The sequence below is a fragment of the Magnolia sinica genome, chromosome 18 (genome assembly GCF_029962835.1).
Source record: "Magnolia sinica isolate HGM2019 chromosome 18, MsV1, whole genome shotgun sequence".
Taxonomy (NCBI): Eukaryota; Viridiplantae; Streptophyta; class Magnoliopsida; order Magnoliales; family Magnoliaceae; genus Magnolia; species Magnolia sinica.
Window position 1 is genome coordinate 2817717 of NC_080590.1, and position 21801 is coordinate 2839517.

The 21801-nt window shown below is 40.5% G+C and overlaps 1 protein-coding gene across 2 annotated transcripts; it reads left to right on the forward strand.

Moving 5' to 3' along the window:
* The first annotated feature begins 2270 nt into the window (after nt 1-2270).
* On the forward strand, nt 2271-19627 carry LOC131233364 (late embryogenesis abundant protein At5g17165-like). Of its 2 annotated transcripts, none has more exons than XM_058230056.1 (2): nt 2271-2675; nt 2925-2946. In XM_058230056.1, the coding sequence occupies exons 1-2, from the start codon at nt 2452-2454 to the stop codon at nt 2929-2931; spliced, it is 231 nt and encodes a 76-aa protein (XP_058086039.1). In that variant the 5' UTR covers nt 2271-2451; the 3' UTR covers nt 2932-2946. The 2 variants fall into 2 exon arrangements, with proteins under 2 accessions (XP_058086039.1, XP_058086038.1); XM_058230055.1 differs by lacking the exon at nt 2925-2946 and adding an exon at nt 18881-19627 and having other exon boundaries at nt 2437-2675.
* Nucleotides 19628-21801: the final 2174 nt, after the last annotated feature.

Below are 21801 nucleotides of genomic sequence, written 5' to 3' on the forward strand. Positions count from 1 at the left end.
TCCGGTCAGGTAAAATGGGGTGGGCTTCATCCGGTAAACGGGACATAAATGGGTCGTACATTGGTAAATATCTCTTTTAGTTGGGAGCAGATTCAGTACAGTCGGCCTCACCGAGAAGGTACATGCCATGGGCCACATTGTTGTAGGTATTGTATATTTATATTATTTATTTAATTTTATATATTCATTTAAGATATAAGTTAAAAAATGAAGAAGATCTAAATCTACATTGGCCAATGCTAAAGGAAAATTGGAGATTGACTACTAGATATAATTTTTCTGCCGGTTGCATGTTTTTTATGGGTAATTTTATGCTCTAGGATGGACCTTCTATTTACCTCTATTTTTTAACCTAAATAAAACCTACCTCATCAATTTAGGCCTCTACTTATATGGACAACTCCATAAGATAAAAATACCGCCTTTTTTTTCTATTGCTTTTACCTTAAACCAATGGGTATTTTTGTCAAAAGCTCTCATTCGGTAACTGAAAAATCTATTTTCATAGTGTAAGTTTTTAGCCATTAAGAAAAAAAAAAAAACATATAAAAAGTAAGTGTCCACGGTGCTAATTTTTTTCGTTTTTTACCAGGTTGATATTGGTTGTTACTTTTTAAGTTTTTGAACTTTATCAGCAGGTTTGATAAACATTACCAGCGGGCCTGGGGAAGTTTTTAATGGTGAACATAGGCAATTTTCTTCTAATATAGTCCACATAAGTAATTGGATGTATTTTATTTTTAAAATAACGGGCTAAAATAATATACATATATAATGCATGCCGCATCTAGATGGGCCCCACGATAGGGTACCACACCTTCTTGGGTGAGTCCCAAGTCTCACCTGATTTGCCCCCCCTGTTTGGTGTGGGCCATTGATCCAGAATGTCAACCTCTATGTTCCATTAATGGACGGAGAACTGAAAACAAGTCCCCTACAAGGCAATCCTAACCCTCTAATCTTTACCCTATTGTTCATCCTTATCATTATTAATTCCTGCTGAACCAATTGAAATGAGTTACGTGAGATTTGAATGGATCCATATGATATATTTTGAGAATTACGAGGACACACATAGAGGATACTATGATAGTACATTTAGAGTACATTGAACGAAGCCACGAGATTACTTAGGCGGTCAATGAAAGGGCAATCATGTAGGAGTGGTTACAAGATAAATCAGATGGGAAGTGACAAAAAAGGTTAAACAAGGTCAACCGCTGAAGACATGAAAAGGATCATATAGCAAGGCAAGGCTATAAGTAATAATGAAATTTAATATCAGAGAGAGTTTCATACCAAACCAATCTAATCTAAATATATTTTTTCAAATCTTTTTAATTATAAGTCAATTACATTTTTTAGTGTATTTTTTTATTTTCCATAATTTGAGTATACCCGCAGACGTTGAATTCTATTCCTCATTTAAGAAGGTATCCATAGTTGCTATTCTTAACCGACGGTAAGGATTACTTTACTATTTCTCTTTTTTTCCGAATTAAAAAGTCCTTGTATATGAAAGCGAAAGTGCAATTTACCGGAAGAGGAAGGACTTTACCCTTTGAGTGTCAGTGGCGGACGTCATCTCTTATATCATCTATCGGACACGGTTTGGCTAGTGAGGCTTCCACCAGCGAGGTGGCTAGTGGTCGGTGCTATTGGAACCCACCATGATGTATGTGTTTTATCCACGCCGTTCATACATTCCTAAAGATAATCTTAGGGCTTGATCCCAAAATTGAGGTAGATCTAAATCTCAAGTGGACCACACCATGGGAAAACAGTTGTGATTGAATGTCCACCATTAAAAACCTCCTAGGGCCATTGCAATGGTTATTTGACATCTAACCTGTTGATTAGGCCATGCAGCCTTGAATTAAGGGAAAAAATATATATCAGCTTATCCAAAACTTTTGCCAGCAGAAGTTTTTAATGGTAGGCGTTCAATCAACACTGTGCGGTCCACTTGAGATTTGTATCAACCTCATTTTTGGACTTATACCATAAAATGATTCGGAAGAATGGGTGGACGGCATGGATGAAACACAAACATCATGGTGGGGCCCACAGAGCACCGTCCAACGGCTAGTGGCAGTGTGAGTAGCCGATCCGTTTCCTTACCTATCTGCCCATCCCAGAGCATACGATCATAGTTTTTCGGTTTTAGTTGAGCCGTGAATTCAATTTGTGGCACGCTCGCGGCCAAACTGACTAAAACAACGAGCAACACCTACAAAGAAATGGTTAATGATAGAAGTGGACGGCTGGTTTCCAATTGAAGAGAACGAAAAGATTGGTGGCTAGGATCTTACAATGTGGGAGATGGCCGGCCGTGGTCCATCAGTAGAATGTGGGCCCGACTTATCCAAGATGAAAGCCGTGTATGTTATTGATATCCTTGGGTCGAGGATGGGATACTGCTCACACAGTATAAAATGATTTCTGCTGGAGATGAGGGGAGAAACATTGGTATCTTCCGTCTTCAGAGATCTCTTGCTTTTGCCACTTTTCTCTTCTAAAAATCCAATCGAGAAGCTTTCCGACTGCGATTACTCCTATTGCATGGCAGCCAATTTGCAGAGGCGAGGAATCGCGAGCTTTGGGAAGCGATTCGTCGAACGAAGCTGGGTCGGTAGCTTCCGAGATCCTGCTGCAGTTAAGATTTCTGCTTTCAGGTAATTCGAAAGCTCTAAAACGCTCTTTCTTTGAAGGATTCCTCTCTCTGTATGCCGATACTTCTTGTTGGATCTCTTTTCAGGAGATGATTTCGTTTGATTGTACCCTTTTTTGGGGATTTGGATGAAATCTCTAAAATACTCGATTTCTAGCGAGTTTAGCTCTCTCTGGATCTTTATTTTTTCTGTTATTTGCAGCGATTTTGATTTCTGTTGTTGTTTTCATTTTCCTGGGTTTTGTTCTTTCAGATCCTGAAGAGAAATTTCTTTCTCGAGCGGATCGTTCCTTCTTTTATGTTCTTAATCGAGCATCCTGCATTTTGTTTCTGCCGATGTGAATCGAGATGATATCTCGACTTTTCAAAGCGTGTATATATATATATATATATATATATATATATATCGCTTGATTTTTCCGTTTGATTTTCGTGAGCTTTGCGAGTCGTTTTGGTGCCTATAACATTCCGATCTGTGTATTTTTCTGCCTCGTATCCCAAGTTCCGAAACGAGACGTTTTCTTGACTTTCGAAGTCGATTTCTGCTGGAAAAGTTGCTGAAATCGTACTGTTTTTTATAGCTTATCCTCCTGATTCCGTATATTTACGTTCCATTTCTGGTAATTTCTGCCTAATTTTCGGACCTTTTTCTGGGCGATCTTCAATAAAATGCAAGCCATTTATTCCTGTTATTTCTTCTTCTTTTCCCTTTTCATCGTCCATTATTTTCTAACATTTTTGGAACTGATGGCTCTGTAAGGAGCTAAATTCTCGCGAGATGATTAAAGTTATCACGGGTACCTTCCGATATTACGCGATAAATTGCTCCTTTTTTGTCCTTTTTTTTTCGTTTCAAAGAGTGTGTGTCTGAGTTTATCGAGCGAGAATCTCGAGAAAGGAAGCGGATTGACTGGTGTACCACAATTAGATCTTAATCCCAGAAATGAGTCATTTCCGTGGCTGTAATTACCAAATCTACACCGTTCATCCATCTAGCGATACCATTTTAGATCTTGATCCCAGAAATGAATCATTTCCGTGGCTTTATAATGATTTTCACAGTTAAAATATTAGTAGGATCCACCGTAACCACCGTAACGTTTAATTTCCATCCAATCTGTTCGTGAGGTCAGGCGGACATGGATGAAGAGAAAAAACAAATATATATCATATTGATCCAAAATTTACGTGACCCCATAAGGGTTTCAATGGCTGGCGTTCAATCCTCAACTGCTTTTTACAGTGTGGTACACTTGATTTTTTGATCTGTCTTATTTTTTTGGGTCGACCCTTAGACGAGGTCACCAAGTGGACGGATGGTTTAGATATAACTCATACCTCGTGATGGGATCCACAGATCTTGGTGACGTCAACACACCACCCACATCGGTGGTGTGTGGTACACCAGCCAGTCCGCTACTAGAAAGGAATGCCTCAAAGCGGCGGCACCCTGACCGGCGCCTGGTCTGGTCAAGACTCCTGTGTTGTCTAATTCGGCACTCCGTTTCGGAAGCTGACTGCGTACTGACTAAGGCCCCGTTTGTTAAATCTGAAGTCTAAAGCCAGAATCTGAAATCCGAAGACTGAATTAGAAATCTGAATCTGAACCTAAAATCTGAAGTCAAAAAACTTGTTTGGTAACTATAGCTGAAGTCTGAAAATTAAGTACTGAATTTGAAACAATTTATTTGTTAACAAACATCTAAAATGTCTGAAATATATTAATTTGACACATTTGCCCCTATCTATTTCCCATTTAGAAATGCTTTACATTATAAAGAAATTATTTTTATTAAATGAAAATAAAATTAACCAAGTCCAAGGCTTATGTAAACGATAAAGTGGAGATTGAATGTCCACTATTAAAAACTTCTTGTGAGCTAGAGAAGTTTTGGATCAAGCTGATATTTGTGTTTTAACTTTATCCGCGTACTTACGTGACCTTATGAATAAGTTGTATGGTAAAAAACATCACGGTGGCCCTCAGAAAGGTGTCTACGATGGGTGTCATTATCACTGCAACTTCCTTTGGTGTGGTCCACCGTGGACCTACATGATTTTTAAGATCAGAAATTAAAATGATATGAGAAAAGTAATGGCGGCGTGGATAACACACTTACATCACAGTCGGCCCCACCGAGCCTTGATCGGACGGATTAGGGGTAGGACGCAATCCGCGTCCAGCTATATAGGTAGTGCGGATACTTGTCGTGCGAAGCCACAGCGCCGACTCCGCTCCGAGCTGTACGAACGGTTCAAAGGAGATCAAAGTTACATGGCCCTACGATGATGTATTTATTATATTTACACCGTTCATCAAATTTTCGAGATTATTTTAGAATATTAGCTGAAAAATGAATCATATCCGCTTGATCAGAAACTTCTATGACCCCAAAAGGGTTTCAATGGTAGACATTCAATCCCCCACTGCTTTTTGTAGTGTGGTCCCCTTTATCTTTGGATCTGTCTTATTTTTCGGCTCAAGACTTACGACCAACTCAAAACATTTATGGACGGTTTGGATATAACAAATACCTCCTCATGATGGGACCCACAGAACTTGCTGACGTCAATACACCAGCTATAGCTGGTGTGTGTGGTACAACAGCCAATCCGCTTCCCAATCCCGTCCAGATTCGGACGTGGATTTCCTTATAAAGGCTTCCTGAGCTGGAAACCTATCTAGGGCCCACCCTGACTTTTGTGAGAAATCTACCCCGTTCATCCCCTTTGTGAACTAATTTTAGGACATTAGACCAAAAGTGAACCGTATCAAAATATTCAAGTTGGCCTGAAAGGTGATGATTGCACGTCCACAGTTGAAATATTCTTGGGACTAAAGAAGTTTTGAATCAGATTAATATTTTAATATTTGTGTTTTCAGTTCATCCCAACAAGAATGACGTTATTAACGGTATGGATGGCATGTCAACATCACTGTTAACCCCCGGGAGGTTTCAACGGTAGAAATTTCCATACCCACCTTTTCCTTTAGTGGGGCCCACTTGAGTCCTGGATCCTACTCACTTTTGGTATAAAATTCTAAAATAGGCTGATAAAATGTATGGACGGGGTGGATTTCTCACAAACATCACATTGAGCCCCAGCTAGGTTTCGCAGGAACCTCATGCGAAATGCCTTCAAAGTAGATCCACGTACATCCAGGAAGCAGATTGGCTGGTGTACGACGGAAGCAGATTGCGCAGTAATTAAAATTTGTGAGGTCCACCATGATTTATGTATCTGATCCGCTCCTTCCATTAATTTTATCATATAATTTTATGACCTAAGCACAAAAATGAAGTATACAGAATGTTCGAATGGACCACACCCACAAGAAACAGTTGAATTGAAGGTCTACAGTTGAAATTTTCTGGGGGGCCATGGAAGTTTGGGAGCAAACTTATATTTGTATTTTGTCTTCATCCATGCCCGTATGGATATAATGAACAGGTCAAAAAACAAATAAACATCAATGTGGGGCCTAGAAAGGTTTCAACGGTGGAAATCATTATCCCCACTGTTTCCTGTGGTATGATCCACTTGATCTTTGGATATGCTTCAATTTTGAACTCAATCCCTTAAATTATCTGAAAAAGTTGATGGACGGTGTGGATCAAACATATAAATTATGGTGGGGCATAAAGAAATTTCACAAGTTAAAGATTGATTTTGTATTGCGCAAATAATTTAAAAGAAAAAAATTTCCATAGTAACTTGAAAAAGGGTACTTTTGGAAGTAAAAAATTTTTGTTTAATGAAAAATCACGGAGCGCATTCCGCGTTCACCATTAAGCCAGACTCCTATCACGGAAAGAATTCAGTGAAAAACCACTTAGCGCTTTCGGTCTTCCGCGTTAACAACGCATTAACAAACACCACTAAACATGGAAAATTTTACCCATTCCGCATTAAGTGCAAAAATTCAGCGTTAACAAACACGGCCTAACTCTGTGGCCTTAGCGTACTGAGTAAACTCTGTGGGGTCCATCGTGATTTATGTATTTTATCCACTCCGTCCATCCAATCTACCAGATGATGTTAGGGATTTACTTAAAAATGAAGCATATTCAAATCTCAAGTGGACCACACAACAGGAAATAATGTGAATTGAATGTCTACCGTTGAAATATTCTTTGGGGCCACAGAAGTTTTGGTTTAAGCTTATATTTATGTTTTCCCTTCATCTATGTCCGCTGGATATTGATGTGTGGCCCTAAAAATGTTTCAACGGTGGAAATTATTATTCCCGATCTTTTCTTTGATGTGGTTCACTTGAGCTTTGGATATCTTCAATTTTGGGCTCCAACCCTGATGATCCAGAAAAACGGATGGAACGGCGTGGATAAACCACGCACATTCCGTGGATCCAACTGAGTTTACTAGCGAACTGTCAGCGTACCGAGTGACTCAGTACGCAATCCGATTTCCTCCGTTTCATCACCGGAGAAATGCACCCGCCTCACACGTGGGGGCAAGAAACACGTGTATGATGCCAAAGCCGATATATGGAAAATTCTTAAAATGCCACGTATTCTCAGGCGGAGGAGATAATCAGACACGTGTGCATCGATTTTTATAATATACTCGGAGGGATAGCCTGATGAGCGGCTGTGATCATCACACGTGTTTCTTTTTTTCCGCGTTTGGCATATCTCCCTCTTTTAATGGAGCACTCCATCCGTCCGGCGTGTGTCAGAGCCTGACAATCTCAGCCGTAGGAACTGACAGTCAGACCCGCCAATCGATTTCATCGCTGGCAACCTATCATTTTGGTTGCACCACGATTGGTGGATGGATCAACCGGATCGAAAGCGGGCGAGTCCGCGGAATCCGTCGGCGCACGTTAGCAATTCATAGAAAATAGCATTGAACAAACTTGCCTGTGGGTCCTGTCCACAGCTACTTTTGGCCCTGATATAGGTTTTTGTGACTCAATATTGAGCGGTCACTCAGTGAGGTGACCGTCAGAGATCAACACGTGTCGGAGATCGGGGCCATTCACGATGTAGGGAACATGAACATGCACTCATAAAAACGGAGTGTAAAATTCACACACAGGCTGTGGGTCTACCACGGATGTTATGTATCACCCAATATCACTCACGGGTGAAATGGGTGATTCAGCACTATATCGTTCCAAAACAACTTGATATGGGCTGGTGTGGGGCAAACGCAGGAGTATCAGTGGTGAACGATATGTTGTGTAACACATGTATTTCAAACACTGATTTTGCCCTCTGTTGTTTATTGTTTAACTGAAAGTATGACTTTAATAGAATAGAATTGTGGAACATGATTCATGTAGTTGACCTCAATTAATGTTGGTTAACATATGGCTTAGAACAATGGAGATAATCGGAGAATGCTACATATTGCCATAGAGGATTGATGCACACCTTCAGTGACGACGTTGACAGACATCTAAAATGTCTGAAATATATTAATTTGGCACATTTGCCCCTATCTATTTCCTATTTAGAAATGCTTTACATTATAAAGAAATTATTTTTATTAAATGAAAATAAAATTAGCCAAGTCCAAGGCTTATGTAAACGATAAAGTGGAGATTGAATGTCCACTATTAAAAACTTCTTGTGAGCTAGAGAAGTTTTGGATCAAGCTGATATTTGTGTTTTAACTTTATCCGCGTACTACGTACTACGTGACCTTATGAATAAGTTGTATGGTAAAAAACATCACGGTGGCCCTCAGAAAGGTGTCTACGATGGGTGTCATTATCACTGCAACTTCCTTTGGTGTGGTCCACCGTGGACCTACATGATTTTTAAGATCAGAAATTAAAATGATATGAGAAAAGTAATGGCGGCGTGGATAACACACTTACATCACAGTCGGCCCCACCGAGCCTTGATCGGACGGATTAGGGGTAGGACGCAATCCGCGTCCAGCTATATAGGTAGTGCGGATACTTGTCGTGCGAAGACATAGCGCCGACTCCGCTCCGAGCTGTACGAACGGTTCAAAGGAGATCAAAGTTACATGGCCCTACGATGATGTATTTATTATATTTACACCGTTCATCAAATTTTCGAGATTATTTTAGAATATTAGCTGAAAAATGAATCATATCCGCTTGATCAGAAACTTCTATGACCCCAAAAGGGTTTCAATGGTAGACATTCAATCCCCCACTGCTTTTTGTAGTGTGGTCCCCTTTATCTTTGGATCTGTCTTATTTTTCGGCTCAAGACTTACGACCAACTCAAAACATTTATGGACGGTTTGGATATAACAAATACCTCCTCATGATGGGACCCACAGAACTTGCTGACGTCAATACACCAGCTATAGCTGGTGTGTGTGGTACAACAGCCAATCCGCTTCCCAATCCCGTCCAGATTCGGACGTGGATTTCCTACTAAAGGCTTCCTGAGCTGGAAACCTATCTAGGGCCCACCCTGACTTTTGTGAGAAATCTACCCCGTTCATCCCCTTTGTGAACTAATTTTAGGACATTAGACCAAAAGTGAACCATATCAAAATATTCAAGTTGGCCTGAAAGGTGATGATTGCACGTCCACAGTTGAAATATTCTTGGGACTAAAGAAGTTTTGAATCAGATTAATATTTTAATATTTGTGTTTTCAGTTCATCCCAACAAGAATGACGTTATTAACGGTATGGATGGCATGTCAACATCACTGTTAACCCCCGGGAGGTTTCAACGGTAGAAATTTCCATACCCACCTTTTCCTTTAGTGGGGCCCACTTGAGTCCTGGATCCTACTCACTTTTGGTATAAAATTCTAAAATAGGCTGATAAAATGTATGGACGGGGTGGATTTCTCACAAACATCACATTGAGCCCCAGCTAGGTTTCGCAGGAACCTCATGCGAAATGCCTTCAAAGTAGATTCACGTACATCCAGGAAGCAGATTGGCTGGTGTACGACGGAAGCAGATTGCGCAGTAATTAAAATTTGTGAGGTCCACCATGATTTATGTATCTGATCCGCTCCTTCCATTAATTATATCATATAATTTTATGACCTAAGCACAAAAATGAAGTATACAGAATGTTCGAATGGACCACACCCACAAGAAATAGTTGAATTGAAGGTCTACAGTTGAAATTTTCTGGGGGGCCATGGAAGTTTGGGAGCAAACTTATATTTGTATTTTGTCTTAATCCATGCCCGTATGGATATAATGAACAGGTCAAAAAACAAATAAACATCAATGTGGGGCCTAGAAAGGTTTCAACGGTGGAAATCATTATCCCCACTGTTTCCTGTGGTATGATCCACTTGATCTTTGGATATGCTTTAATTTTGAACTCAATCCCTTAAATTATTTGAAAAAGTTGATGGACGGTGTGGATCAAACATATAAATTATGGTGGGGCATAAAGAAATTTCACAAGTTAAAGATTGATTTTGTATTGCGCAAATAATTTAAAAGAAAAAATTTTCATAGTAACTTGAAAAATGGTACTTTTGGAAGTAAAAAATTTTTGTTTAATGAAAAATCACGGAGCGCATTCTGCGTTCACCATTAAGCCAGACTCCTATCACGGAAAGAATTCAGTGAAAAACCACTTAGCGCTTTCGGTCTTCCGCGTTAACAACGCATTAACAAACACCACTAAACATGGAAAATTTTACCCATTCCGCATTAAGTGCAAAAATTCAGCGTTAACAAACACGGCCTAACTCAGTGGCCTTAGCGTACTGAGTAAACTCTGTGGGGTCCATCGTGATTTATGTATTTTATCCACTCCGTCCATCCAATTTACCAGATGATGTTAGGGATTTACTTAAAAATGAAGCATATTCAAATCTCAAGTGGACCACACAACAGGAAATAATGTGAATTAAATGTCTACCGTTGAAATATTCTTTGGGGCCACAGAAGTTTTGGTTTAAGCTTATATTTATGTTTTCCCTTCATCTATGTCTACTGGATATTGATGTGTGGCCCTAAAAAGGTTTCAACGGTAGAAATTATTATTCCCGATCTTTCCTTTAATGTGGTTCACTTGAGCTTTGGATATCTTCAATTTTGGGCTCCAACCCTGATGATCCAGAAAAACGGATGGAACGGCGTGGATAAACCACACACATTCCGTGGATCCAACTGAGTTTACTAGCGAACTGTCAGCGTACCGAGTGACTCAGTACGCAATCCGATTTCCTCCGTTTCATCACCGGAGAAATGCACCCGCCTCACACGTGGGGGCAAGAAACACGTATATGATGCCAAAGCCGATATATGGAAAATTCTTAAAATGCCACGTATTCTCAGGCGGAGAAGATAATCAGACACGTGTGCATCGATTTTTATAATATATTCGGAGGGATAGCCTGATGAGCGGCTGTGATCATCACACGTGTTTCTTTTTTTCCGCGTTTGGCATATCTCCCTCTTTTAATGGAGCACTCCATCCGTCCGGCGTGTGTCAGAGCCTGACAATCTCAGCCGTAGGAACTAACAGTCAGACCCGCCAATCGATTTCATCGCTGGCAACCTATCATTTTGGTTGCACCAGGATTGGTGGATGGATCAACCGGATCGTAAGCGGGCGAGTCTGCGGAATCCGTCGGCGCACGTTAGCAATTCATAGAAAATAGCATTGAACAAACTTGCCTGTGGGTCCTGTCCACAGCTACTTTTGGCCCTGATATAGGTTTTTGTGACTTAATATTGAGCGGTCACTCAGTGAGGTGACCGTCAGAGATCAACACGTGTCGGAGATCGGGGCCATTCACAAGGTAGGGAACATGAACATGCACTCATAAAAACGGAGTGTAAAATTCACACACAGGCTGTGGGTCTACCACGGATGTTATGTATCACCCAATATCACTCACGGGTGAAATGGGTGATTCAGCACTATATCGTTCCAAAACAACTTGATATGGGCTGGTGTGGGGCAAACGCAGGAGTATCAGTGGTGAACGATATGTTGTGTAACACATGTATTTCAAACACTGATTTTGCCCTCTGTTGTTTATTGTTTAACTGAAAGTATGACTTTAATGGAATAGAATTGTGGAACATGATTCATGTAGTTGACCTCAATTAATGTTGGTTAACATATGGCTTAGAACAATGGAGATAATCGGAGAATGCTACATATTGCCATAGAGGATTGATGCACACCTTCAGTGAGGACGTTGACAGTTTACCCTTGCAGCGTAAAGGGTCAAGCACAAATGGGTTGTTGTCTTTAGGTCTAGTTGTAGAGTAGCCTTTAGGTATAAACAACCCATCTCTTATGGTAAAACGGCTTTGGTTGTCCCACAAGATCAATCCAAAGGCAATAGATGAGAGCTAATTGTTTAATCAGGGGGAAAAAAACACAGAGAAAATGGATCACACCTTGATAAATAGAGGAGAAGCTGATTGACGAATTTTTTTCTATTTTTTTCTATTTTTTTTAGAGGTTTTCATAGAATGTTTATACTTCCTCCACTTTTATCTTTTTCCTGTGTAATTAAGGTAAATAAGTAATAATTATTTACTTTTGTACTTAATCCATTAAGAGTTGACAGGTACGGCAATTAAAGCTGTCACTCGGTTTGCGTGACATATTTACACGCTTACATGGGAAAACTCTACTGGCATCACCGCGATGTTATGTGTTTTATTCCCGCCGTTAATTCATTTTGCCAGATCACGTTTGGATAAGCTCAAGTGGAACATGCCAAAGGAAGCGGTGAGAATAATGATGCTCACCGTTGAACCTGCTGTTTTATGTGGTGTCATCCACTTGAGCTCTGGATCTGCCTCAGTTTTGAGCTCATGCCCTGAACGGGAAGGAGACAATGAATAAATAGTATAGATATAACACATACATCATGGTGGGCCCCACAGTTTTTGCTTATGAGATGTGACCTCCACCTCACCCAAGACGGTGCTGCCCTTACCTTGGGTTACTGTGGGGCCCACCTTGATGTATGTATCATGTATTCACACTGTCCATCCGTTTTTTCATATCGTTTTGGAATTATTCCAAAAATGAAGCCAATCCAATTATCATTGGACCATTTCATAAGAAACAGTGGTGATTAACTTTTAATAGGCCACACAAGTTTTGGATCAGGCTGATATTTGTTTTTTTGTTTTCTTGTTTTCCTTCATTGAGGCTTATGTGACCTTGTCAACATATTGGATGGTAAATAAACGCTAAGAAAAGGTGCACCCTAAAAAGTTTTCAATGGTAGGACGGTAAATCACCATTGTTTTTCATGGTATGCTCTACCGATAATTGGATTTCGCAGGAACCTCATGCGAAATGCCTTCAAAGTAGATTCACGTACATCCAGGAAGCAGATTGGCTGGTGTACGACGGAAGCAGATTGCGCAGTAATTAAAATTTGTGAGGTCCACCATGATTTATGTATCTGATCCGCTCCTTCCATTAATTATATCATATAATTTTATGACCTAAGCACAAAAATGAAGTATACAGAATGTTCGAATGGACCACACCCACAAGAAATAGTTGAATTGAAGGTCTACAGTTGAAATTTTCTGGGGGGCCATGGAAGTTTGGGAGCAAACTTATATTTGTATTTTGTCTTAATCCATGCCCGTATGGATATAATGAACAGGTCAAAAAACAAATAAACATCAATGTGGGGCCTAGAAAGGTTTCAACGGTGGAAATCATTATCCCCACTGTTTCCTGTGGTATGATCCACTTGATCTTTGGATATGCTTCAATTTTGAACTCAATCCCTTAAATTATTTGAAAAAGTTGATGGACGGTGTGGATCAAACATATAAATTATGGTGGGGCATAAAGAAATTTCACAAGTTAAAGATTGATTTTGTATTGCGCAAATAATTTAAAAGAAAAAATTTTCATAGTAACTTGAAAAATGGTACTTTTGGAAGTAAAAAATTTTTGTTTAATGAAAAATCACGGAGCGCATTCTGCGTTCACCATTAAGCCAGACTCCTATCACGGAAAGAATTCAGTGAAAAACCACTTAGCGCTTTCGGTCTTCCGCGTTAACAACGCATTAACAAACACCACTAAACATGGAAAATTTTACCCATTCCGCATTAAGTGCAAAAATTCAGCGTTAACAAACACGGCCTAACTCTGTGGCCTTAGCGTACTGAGTAAACTCTGTGGGGTCCATCGTGATTTATGTATTTTATCCACTCCGTCCATCCAATCTACCAGATGATGTTAGGGATTTACTTAAAAATGAAGCATATTCAAATCTCAAGTGGACCACACAACAGGAAATAATGTGAATTGAATGTCTACCGTTGAAATATTCTTTGGGGCCACAGAAGTTTTGGTTTAAGCTTATATTTATGTTTTCCCTTCATCTATGTCCGCTGGATATTGATGTGTGGCCCTAAAAATGTTTCAACGGTGGAAATTATTATTCCCGATCTTTTCTTTGATGTGGTTCACTTGAGCTTTGGATATCTTCAATTTTGGGCTCCAACCCTGATGATCCAGAAAAACGGATGGAACGGCGTGGATAAACCACGCACATTCCGTGGATCCAACTGAGTTTACTAGCGAACTGTCAGCGTACCGAGTGACTCAGTACGCAATCCGATTTCCTCCGTTTCATCACCGGAGAAATGCACCCGCCTCACACGTGGGGGCAAGAAACACGTGTATGATGCCAAAGCCGATATATGGAAAATTCTTAAAATGCCACGTATTCTCAGGCGGAGGAGATAATCAGACACGTGTGCATCGATTTTTATAATATACTCGGAGGGATAGCCTGATGAGCGGCTGTGATCATCACACGTGTTTCTTTTTTTCCGCGTTTGGCATATCTCCCTCTTTTAATGGAGCACTCCATCCGTCCGGCGTGTGTCAGGAGCCTGACAATCTCAGCCGTAGGAACTGACAGTCAGACCCGCCAATCGATTTCATCGCTGGCAACCTATCATTTTGGTTGCACCACGATTGGTGGATGGATCAACCGGATCGAAAGCGGGCGAGTCCGCGGAATCCGTCGGCGCACGTTAGCAATTCATAGAAAATAGCATTGAACAAACTTGCCTGTGGGTCCTGTCCACAGCTACTTTTGGCCCTGATATAGGTTTTTGTGACTCAATATTGAGCGGTCACTCAGTGAGGTGACCGTCAGAGATCAACACGTGTCGGAGATCGGGGCCATTCACGATGTAGGGAACATGAACATGCACTCATAAAAACGGAGTGTAAAATTCACACACAGGCTGTGGGTCTACCACGGATGTTATGTATCACCCAATATCACTCACGGGTGAAATGGGTGATTCAGCACTATATCGTTCCAAAACAACTTGATATGGGCTGGTGTGGGGCAAACGCAGGAGTATCAGTGGTGAACGATATGTTGTGTAACACATGTATTTCAAACACTGATTTTGCCCTCTGTTGTTTATTGTTTAACTGAAAGTATGACTTTAATAGAATAGAATTGTGGAACATGATTCATGTAGTTGACCTCAATTAATGTTGGTTAACATATGGCTTAGAACAATGGAGATAATCGGAGAATGCTACATATTGCCATAGAGGATTGATGCACACCTTCAGTGACGACGTTGACAGTATACCCTTGCAGCGTAAAGGGTCAAGCACAAATGGGTTGTTGTAGGTCTAGTTTTGCCCCATGGATATGCAGTGATTAGATCAGTAGAGTAGCCTTTAGGTATAAACAACCCATCTCTTATGGTAAAACGGCTTTGGTTGTCCCACAAGATCAATCCAAAGGCAATAGTTGAGAGCTAATTGTTTAATCAGGGGGGAAAAAAACACAGAAAATGGATCACACCTTGATAAGTAGAGGAGAAGCTGATTGACGAATTTTTTTCTATTTTTTTTAGAGGTTTTCATAGAATGTTTATACTACCTCCACTTTTATCTTTTTCCTGTGTAATTAAGGTAAATAAGTAATAATTATTTACTTTTGTACTTAATCCATTAAGAGTTGACAGGTACGGCAATTAAAGCTGTCACTCGGTTTGCGTGACATATTTACACGCTTACATGGGAAAACTCTACTGGCATCACCGCGATGTTATGTGTTTTATTCCCGCCGTTAATTCATTTTGCCAGATCATGTTTGGATAAGCTCAAGTGGAACATGCCAAAGGAAGCGGTGAGAATAATGATGCTCACCGTTGAACCTGCTGTTTTCTGTGGTGTCATCCACTTGAGCTCTGGATCTGCCTCAGTTTTGAGCTCACAGTTTTTGCTTATGAGATGTTTGGTATTGTTTGAAATTCGAGATGAAATTCCTCCCATATTTTAAAGAGTGGATTAGGTGAGACCTCCACCTCACCCAAGACGGTGCTGCCCTTACCTTGGGTTATTGTGGGGCCCACCTTGATGTAAGTAGCATGTATTCACACTGTCCATCCGTTTTTTCATATCGTTTTGGAATTATTCCAAAAATGAAGCCAATCCAATTAACATTGGACCATTTCATAAGAAACAGTGGTGATTAACTATTAATAGGCCACACAAGTTTTGGATCAGGCTGATATTTGTTTTTTTGTTTTCTTGTTTTCCTTCATTGAGGCTTATGTGACCTTGTCAACATATTGGATGGTAAATAAACGCTAAGAAAAGGTGCACCCTAAAAAGTTCTCAATGGTAGGACGGTAAATCACCATTGTTTTTCATGGTATGCTCTACCGATAATTGGATTTGCTTCATTTTTTTGAATAATTTGTATGGACGGTACGGATACATAATACTTACATCAAGGTGGCTAATTCGTCTGGACGGTACGAATGCATAATATTTACATCAAGGTGGGCACCGCATTGGGTGAGGCCTGGTCTCACCTAATCCGCTTTCCATATTTCAACCCATTGCCATTATTCATTATCGTGCTTTTACCTTTTCTTACCTGTTTTTACAGCAAATCAAACAGGCCCTGACCAAGAGAAAACGCTGCTTGTTTTGTTTTGAAACCACCCATCCAGAAAAATTAATTACGGTAAATGACGATGATGATATGATCCTTTGGGTTCCATGTTAACCATGGTCAGTGTGTCCGATGGACGGGTGGATCTCACGAAAAGTTACACCCACGTGACACCCTCCCGTTGTGAAATTAACCTATCAGGTCTATCCTGGCAGCATCCTGTGTGAAAACTGAAAATTGACTGCCTGGGTGAGTGATTGTGAATGGATTTCCTATTCTGCCCTTTTCTTTTTTGACATACCACATGATTTGACATCCCCACAGCCTGATTTCTCCATCTCACCCACCCGTTATGTGGACGCATTTCTTTTGTCATTTTCACGACGTTTATGGGGATATTCTCCCAATCCTCAATGGAGTTTCAGTCATTTTCTTTCGGTCCCCACTCCTAACCATAGGGCCTGTTTGGTTTTTTGGCTCAAGTTTAATTACCTTGTAAATGAGTAATCATTATTTACCAAGATAATTACCAGCATCTTTCCCGATGCTGAGTTGACCACTTATTTTTAAACACTTAGACAGAGGAATTTGTAAAATGGGGCCCATCATAATGTATGTGGCTTATCCACACCGCCCATTCCTTATGCTAAATGAATTTAAGGCATGAGCCCAAAAATTAGGCAAATCCAAAGGTCAAGTGGACCACACCACACGAAATTATGAGAATTGAATGCCTACCATTAAAAACCTGTTAAGTCTCTTAGAAATTTTAGATCAGGCTTATATTTATATTTTTCACTTATCCATGTCCATATGACCTTGTGAACGGGTTAGATGGTGAATAAACCTCAATGTGGGCTCAGTAAAAGAATCAACTTTCAACGGTGGACAAATTGAGTCCATTGTTTTCTTTCATGTGGGCCAATTGAACATTAGATCTTCCTAAAATTTTCGGATCAAGCCTCAAAATATTCTAATTAAATAGATGGACGACACAAATATATTATATACATTATGGTGGGGCCCACGGATTTAAGTCAACATTTTTGGACCAGTTTTCCATGTGAAATTACTTTCTCATTTCTAAACAAGTGAAAAAAAATGTAATAATTACTCTTTTAAAGCGATTTACAGCGAACCGGCCCTTAGTGTAGGTGGGAGCGGATACCGGTAACCTGAACCCTCGGCAATACCCGAGCTTCCCATTGTGTTGTGCATGTGTGATCCCTTCCGTCCAACATGTTCAACTCTTAATATTAGGCCCTTCCACCAAAGATCTTCCCCATCTATTACTTAAATGGGCCCTCCTAGCCCTTTATCTTATTCCATTCAAATGAATGCTGTAAGAAGGAAATCAGGGACGGCTCCAATTCGGTAGGAAAAGGTCAATTTTATTAGACGGTTAAGATTAGTCCATTTTCAGTGGAGACCAATTGATGGCGAGCCCTGTGGTTCCTGGTTCGGATTAGCACTTAGGGTATTAATTAATTGTATTCACCATGGAATCCTGGCAATGCCATCAATGTCTTGTGAAATGGATGGCTGTCAAAAGATTGGGAATGTATTATAATGGATTTGCCTGGTCAGTATGACTTTTGCGCGCGGGAGGACAGTACGGTTGGATTGATCGAACCATCCAAGATGCACCCACTGTCAGTACACACATCACCGTTAGCCACCCCACTACGGAATCGATACCAAGACGTCGATGTTGAAATGAGGGATCTTTCGCTCGGTCTACCACTTATAGATGAGGGATAGATGAGGGTGTGAACTATACAGGATCCTGGATGCAAGCAGGAACACTGTCAATTGTGGTGCCGTGAGATTACAAACTACAGTGTTCGGGGACGGAGAGACTGTCTAATCCATTGATCTAGAACGTTAATTAGGTCCAACACAAATTTCGTGGGATGCCATGCAAAGATCAGTCTCGACAAATATATCCAGTTAATCAATAGCGTTTTATATGGATGATCAAGATCATTTACACAACTTGATCTATCCATTGATTGGGCCGACCATGGATTGCTTATGATTCTAAGGAATTATTTTTTCTCAGGAAATCGTATCCATGCTGTCAAGGGCTTGGAAAAATCATGGCCATTGAAACAAGGCCAAATCAAGGATGGATTGGATGATATGGTCCGTGCTATTTTTGCATGGTGGTGGGGCATGAAATTTGTTTTGGACTTATTGGACGGTTCAGATTGATAGATTAAACTATTTACTTAAACCAATGCAACTAGATGCACTGTTACTTATTGTGCTCTCATCGCACTGGAGCATATTTTCCCCAGGATATTTTCCACTTTCGATAACGTCCGTCGTTTTGTAGTTGTGTTGACAGGAGAGGTGCGCACTGCTCAGCCTACGACAAGAACCCGGACGATCAGGTACATCCGACCGTTGTACCGGACGATGTGATACAGCCCGAGTCCGACAAGTACTGGGCCCCACACCCCAAGACTGGAGTGTTTGCGCCCAGCGAGCAAAACGGACGTGCCGGTGGGGACCACCACCCACCGCCTGTGGATGGTTCGGTCCTGGAGGAGAAGGCCTGGTTCCGTCCGCTCGAGGACGTTGACAAGCCCCACCCCGTCTAAAAAGGACGAAAACGGCGTTGGGTAGCTTCCGTGGAGGAAGTGGGGCCCACAATGTCTACGATGGTACTGGACTCCATTTCTCCTACCGGTGCTATATGTACGCAGCTTTTTCGTGTCAGAAATACTCGTATATGTACGTATCTTGCTTTGGTCGGTTTGTCTTTTAGACGACTACATATTTTCCTAATTTTGTGGAAGAAATAGGGCTGTTTGGCTGATTACATGCACCGTAGCTGCAATTTCCAACAGGAAGCACAGAAATACGGTAGAGATCGTCCGCTACGTAACACGTGGTAGGTGGTGCGTTAATCAGTTACCTACCCGTATGTCTTCTTCACTTTCTGATGGTGAATGTTGGCCGTTGATGATTTCATTCTCCGTCAGTTGCTTCTAGGGTCATCGAATGGATGCCTTGGATCATATGGCATATGTGAAATTTGTGACCTTTTGTGTATTAATAGAACATGGGGATTTTAGAATAGCGCTGAGAAGAGGGACGTTTCAGATTATACGAGCATTTCTGCACGTGCACTTCGTGCGGCCAGATTTGCTAATCCAAAGTAGCAAGTAACCGAGGGGGTGAAAACGAACATTGTACATGCTGCACAGTTAAAAACACTGACTTTTGAACAGTGTTGTTAACTGGGAAGCGTGTGTTTGTGATTTAGGAATATCAATATCACAAGCCTGCAACTTGGGTTCAGGTCCCCAACTCGATTGACAAAATGGTGGGCACCGCAAAGCTTGTGTTTTGCATGCAGCTGTATGAAACGTGTTTTAGCAGGTTGGCTTACTCGTCCTGGTCAGCTTTGCTACATGTGTGAGATACGCACGACACATGTATCATTATTGTAGCCAGCTAGACTCATCTGTTTTAGGTTGCTCATATTTTTCGGAATTCTAATTTTCTTCGCATGTCAGGAAGGTAGAAGAAATTTGTTGTTTGTTTCTCATCAAAATTTCTCTGCAACATCAAATCATGATTTGACTGTCAAATCAAAGCATAAACAATAGGCAATCCGTATCCCTTTAAAATTCTACACCTGGCATATATTTAACAGTTAAGCTAATTAGATTGTGGAACTCTCCAATCGTAAATCTCATCTCTAAAAGGATTTTGTTGGAGCAACCTTATCTTTTAATTTGCGGACGCTCGTTAAATTAGGATCATTGAATGTTTGTGTTTTCAACCGTCCAGTAAATATACACGATTTGTGTTAGTTGTATTTTCTAACTAGTTATTTATTTATAATTTTATAATTATAAAATTATTTATTTGGAAAAAGCGTTGCTCCCACAGGTTACCATTTTAACCCACACGGTTCTTTTTGCTGTCTAGGTTTTCTCCAACGAGGTGTAAGTGGTAAGAAATAACGTTTGGTCCTTACTCATGCCTCGCGGTAGACTCACAAGAATTTCAGCACTTGAGCTGAGCAAAATCTGCGGTGGGGTGAGTGCTTTTGTTAAAAAATAAAATAAAATTATACCTATAAAATTTTCAGAACTTAATTCAAAATGACTGTTCAAATTATGCGCATGTGGTTTCCAAGTTTTTGTCAGTTTAATTAGAGTTAAAATAGTGCGAAGACTATGATTTCTGGTGCCTTCCAATCAGGCGTAGTCAGTGCCCATTGTATTTAAAATGCATCTATTAAGGTGCGGGGCTGACATTTATGTATATATTCTATATTTATGTTGTAGCTTCGTTTTGACAAATCAATTTAGAACACGAGCTAAAAAAAATGAAGCATGTTAAAAAATTTGGTGAACTATATTACAATTACTGACAACTAAAGCCTTTTTGTGTGTCATAAAATGTTTTTGAGCAATCTAATATATGTTTTTTGCTTTTTTAAATAAAAGTTTATGTAACCTCACGAATAGGTTGGATGACAAATAAACATTACTGTAGCTCATAGGAAGTTTTTTAAGAGTATATATATATATATCTCGGAAACGCTCATCTGCCAACTGGTTCGTATGTGCTACGTACGAACTTTTTTAAGAACCCATCATACATGGTGTGGATCCAAAATCTGAACCGTTCACGTGAAGCATCACCTCGTGAAACCCCCTAGGCCCAAGTTTTACTTTGATCTAAAACTTTGATGGGCCATTAGAAATGAAAACAGTTTCCTCCCTTGATTTGCATTTATCTTTGCTATGGCCCACCAAAATTTTAGATCGAAGTGAAAATTTGTCACATGGGGTTTCATGGGATTCCGCATCACATGGACCGTTCAGATTAGACACCCATGGCACGTGTGCAAAGGCGCGCACGTGCGTAAGTGCGCAGGGGAGCATGACTCTATATATATATACATATGGTATGGTGAACTCAGATTTGTATGTGCTTCATTTTCCGTATCATGCACTTAAATGATCTAGAAATGGACGGCGTGTGTATACAATCAAAATATCAAGGTAGAACCGCATTATCTTGTGAAAGGCCGGGCCCCTACCTAATCTGCTGCACGTTTTTCCTGCATAACAGGTAAGGACAGTGGCTATCCGCCTCGTCATCCATTGCTTTATCTTCTCGTCTTTCTCGCCACTGATGTCAGCTTTGATTCGGTAGATTTCGCAGAAGAATTCATATGATCCTCTGACGAGGATACGTAACCCATCGACGAGGACATGTAATCCATCCTCG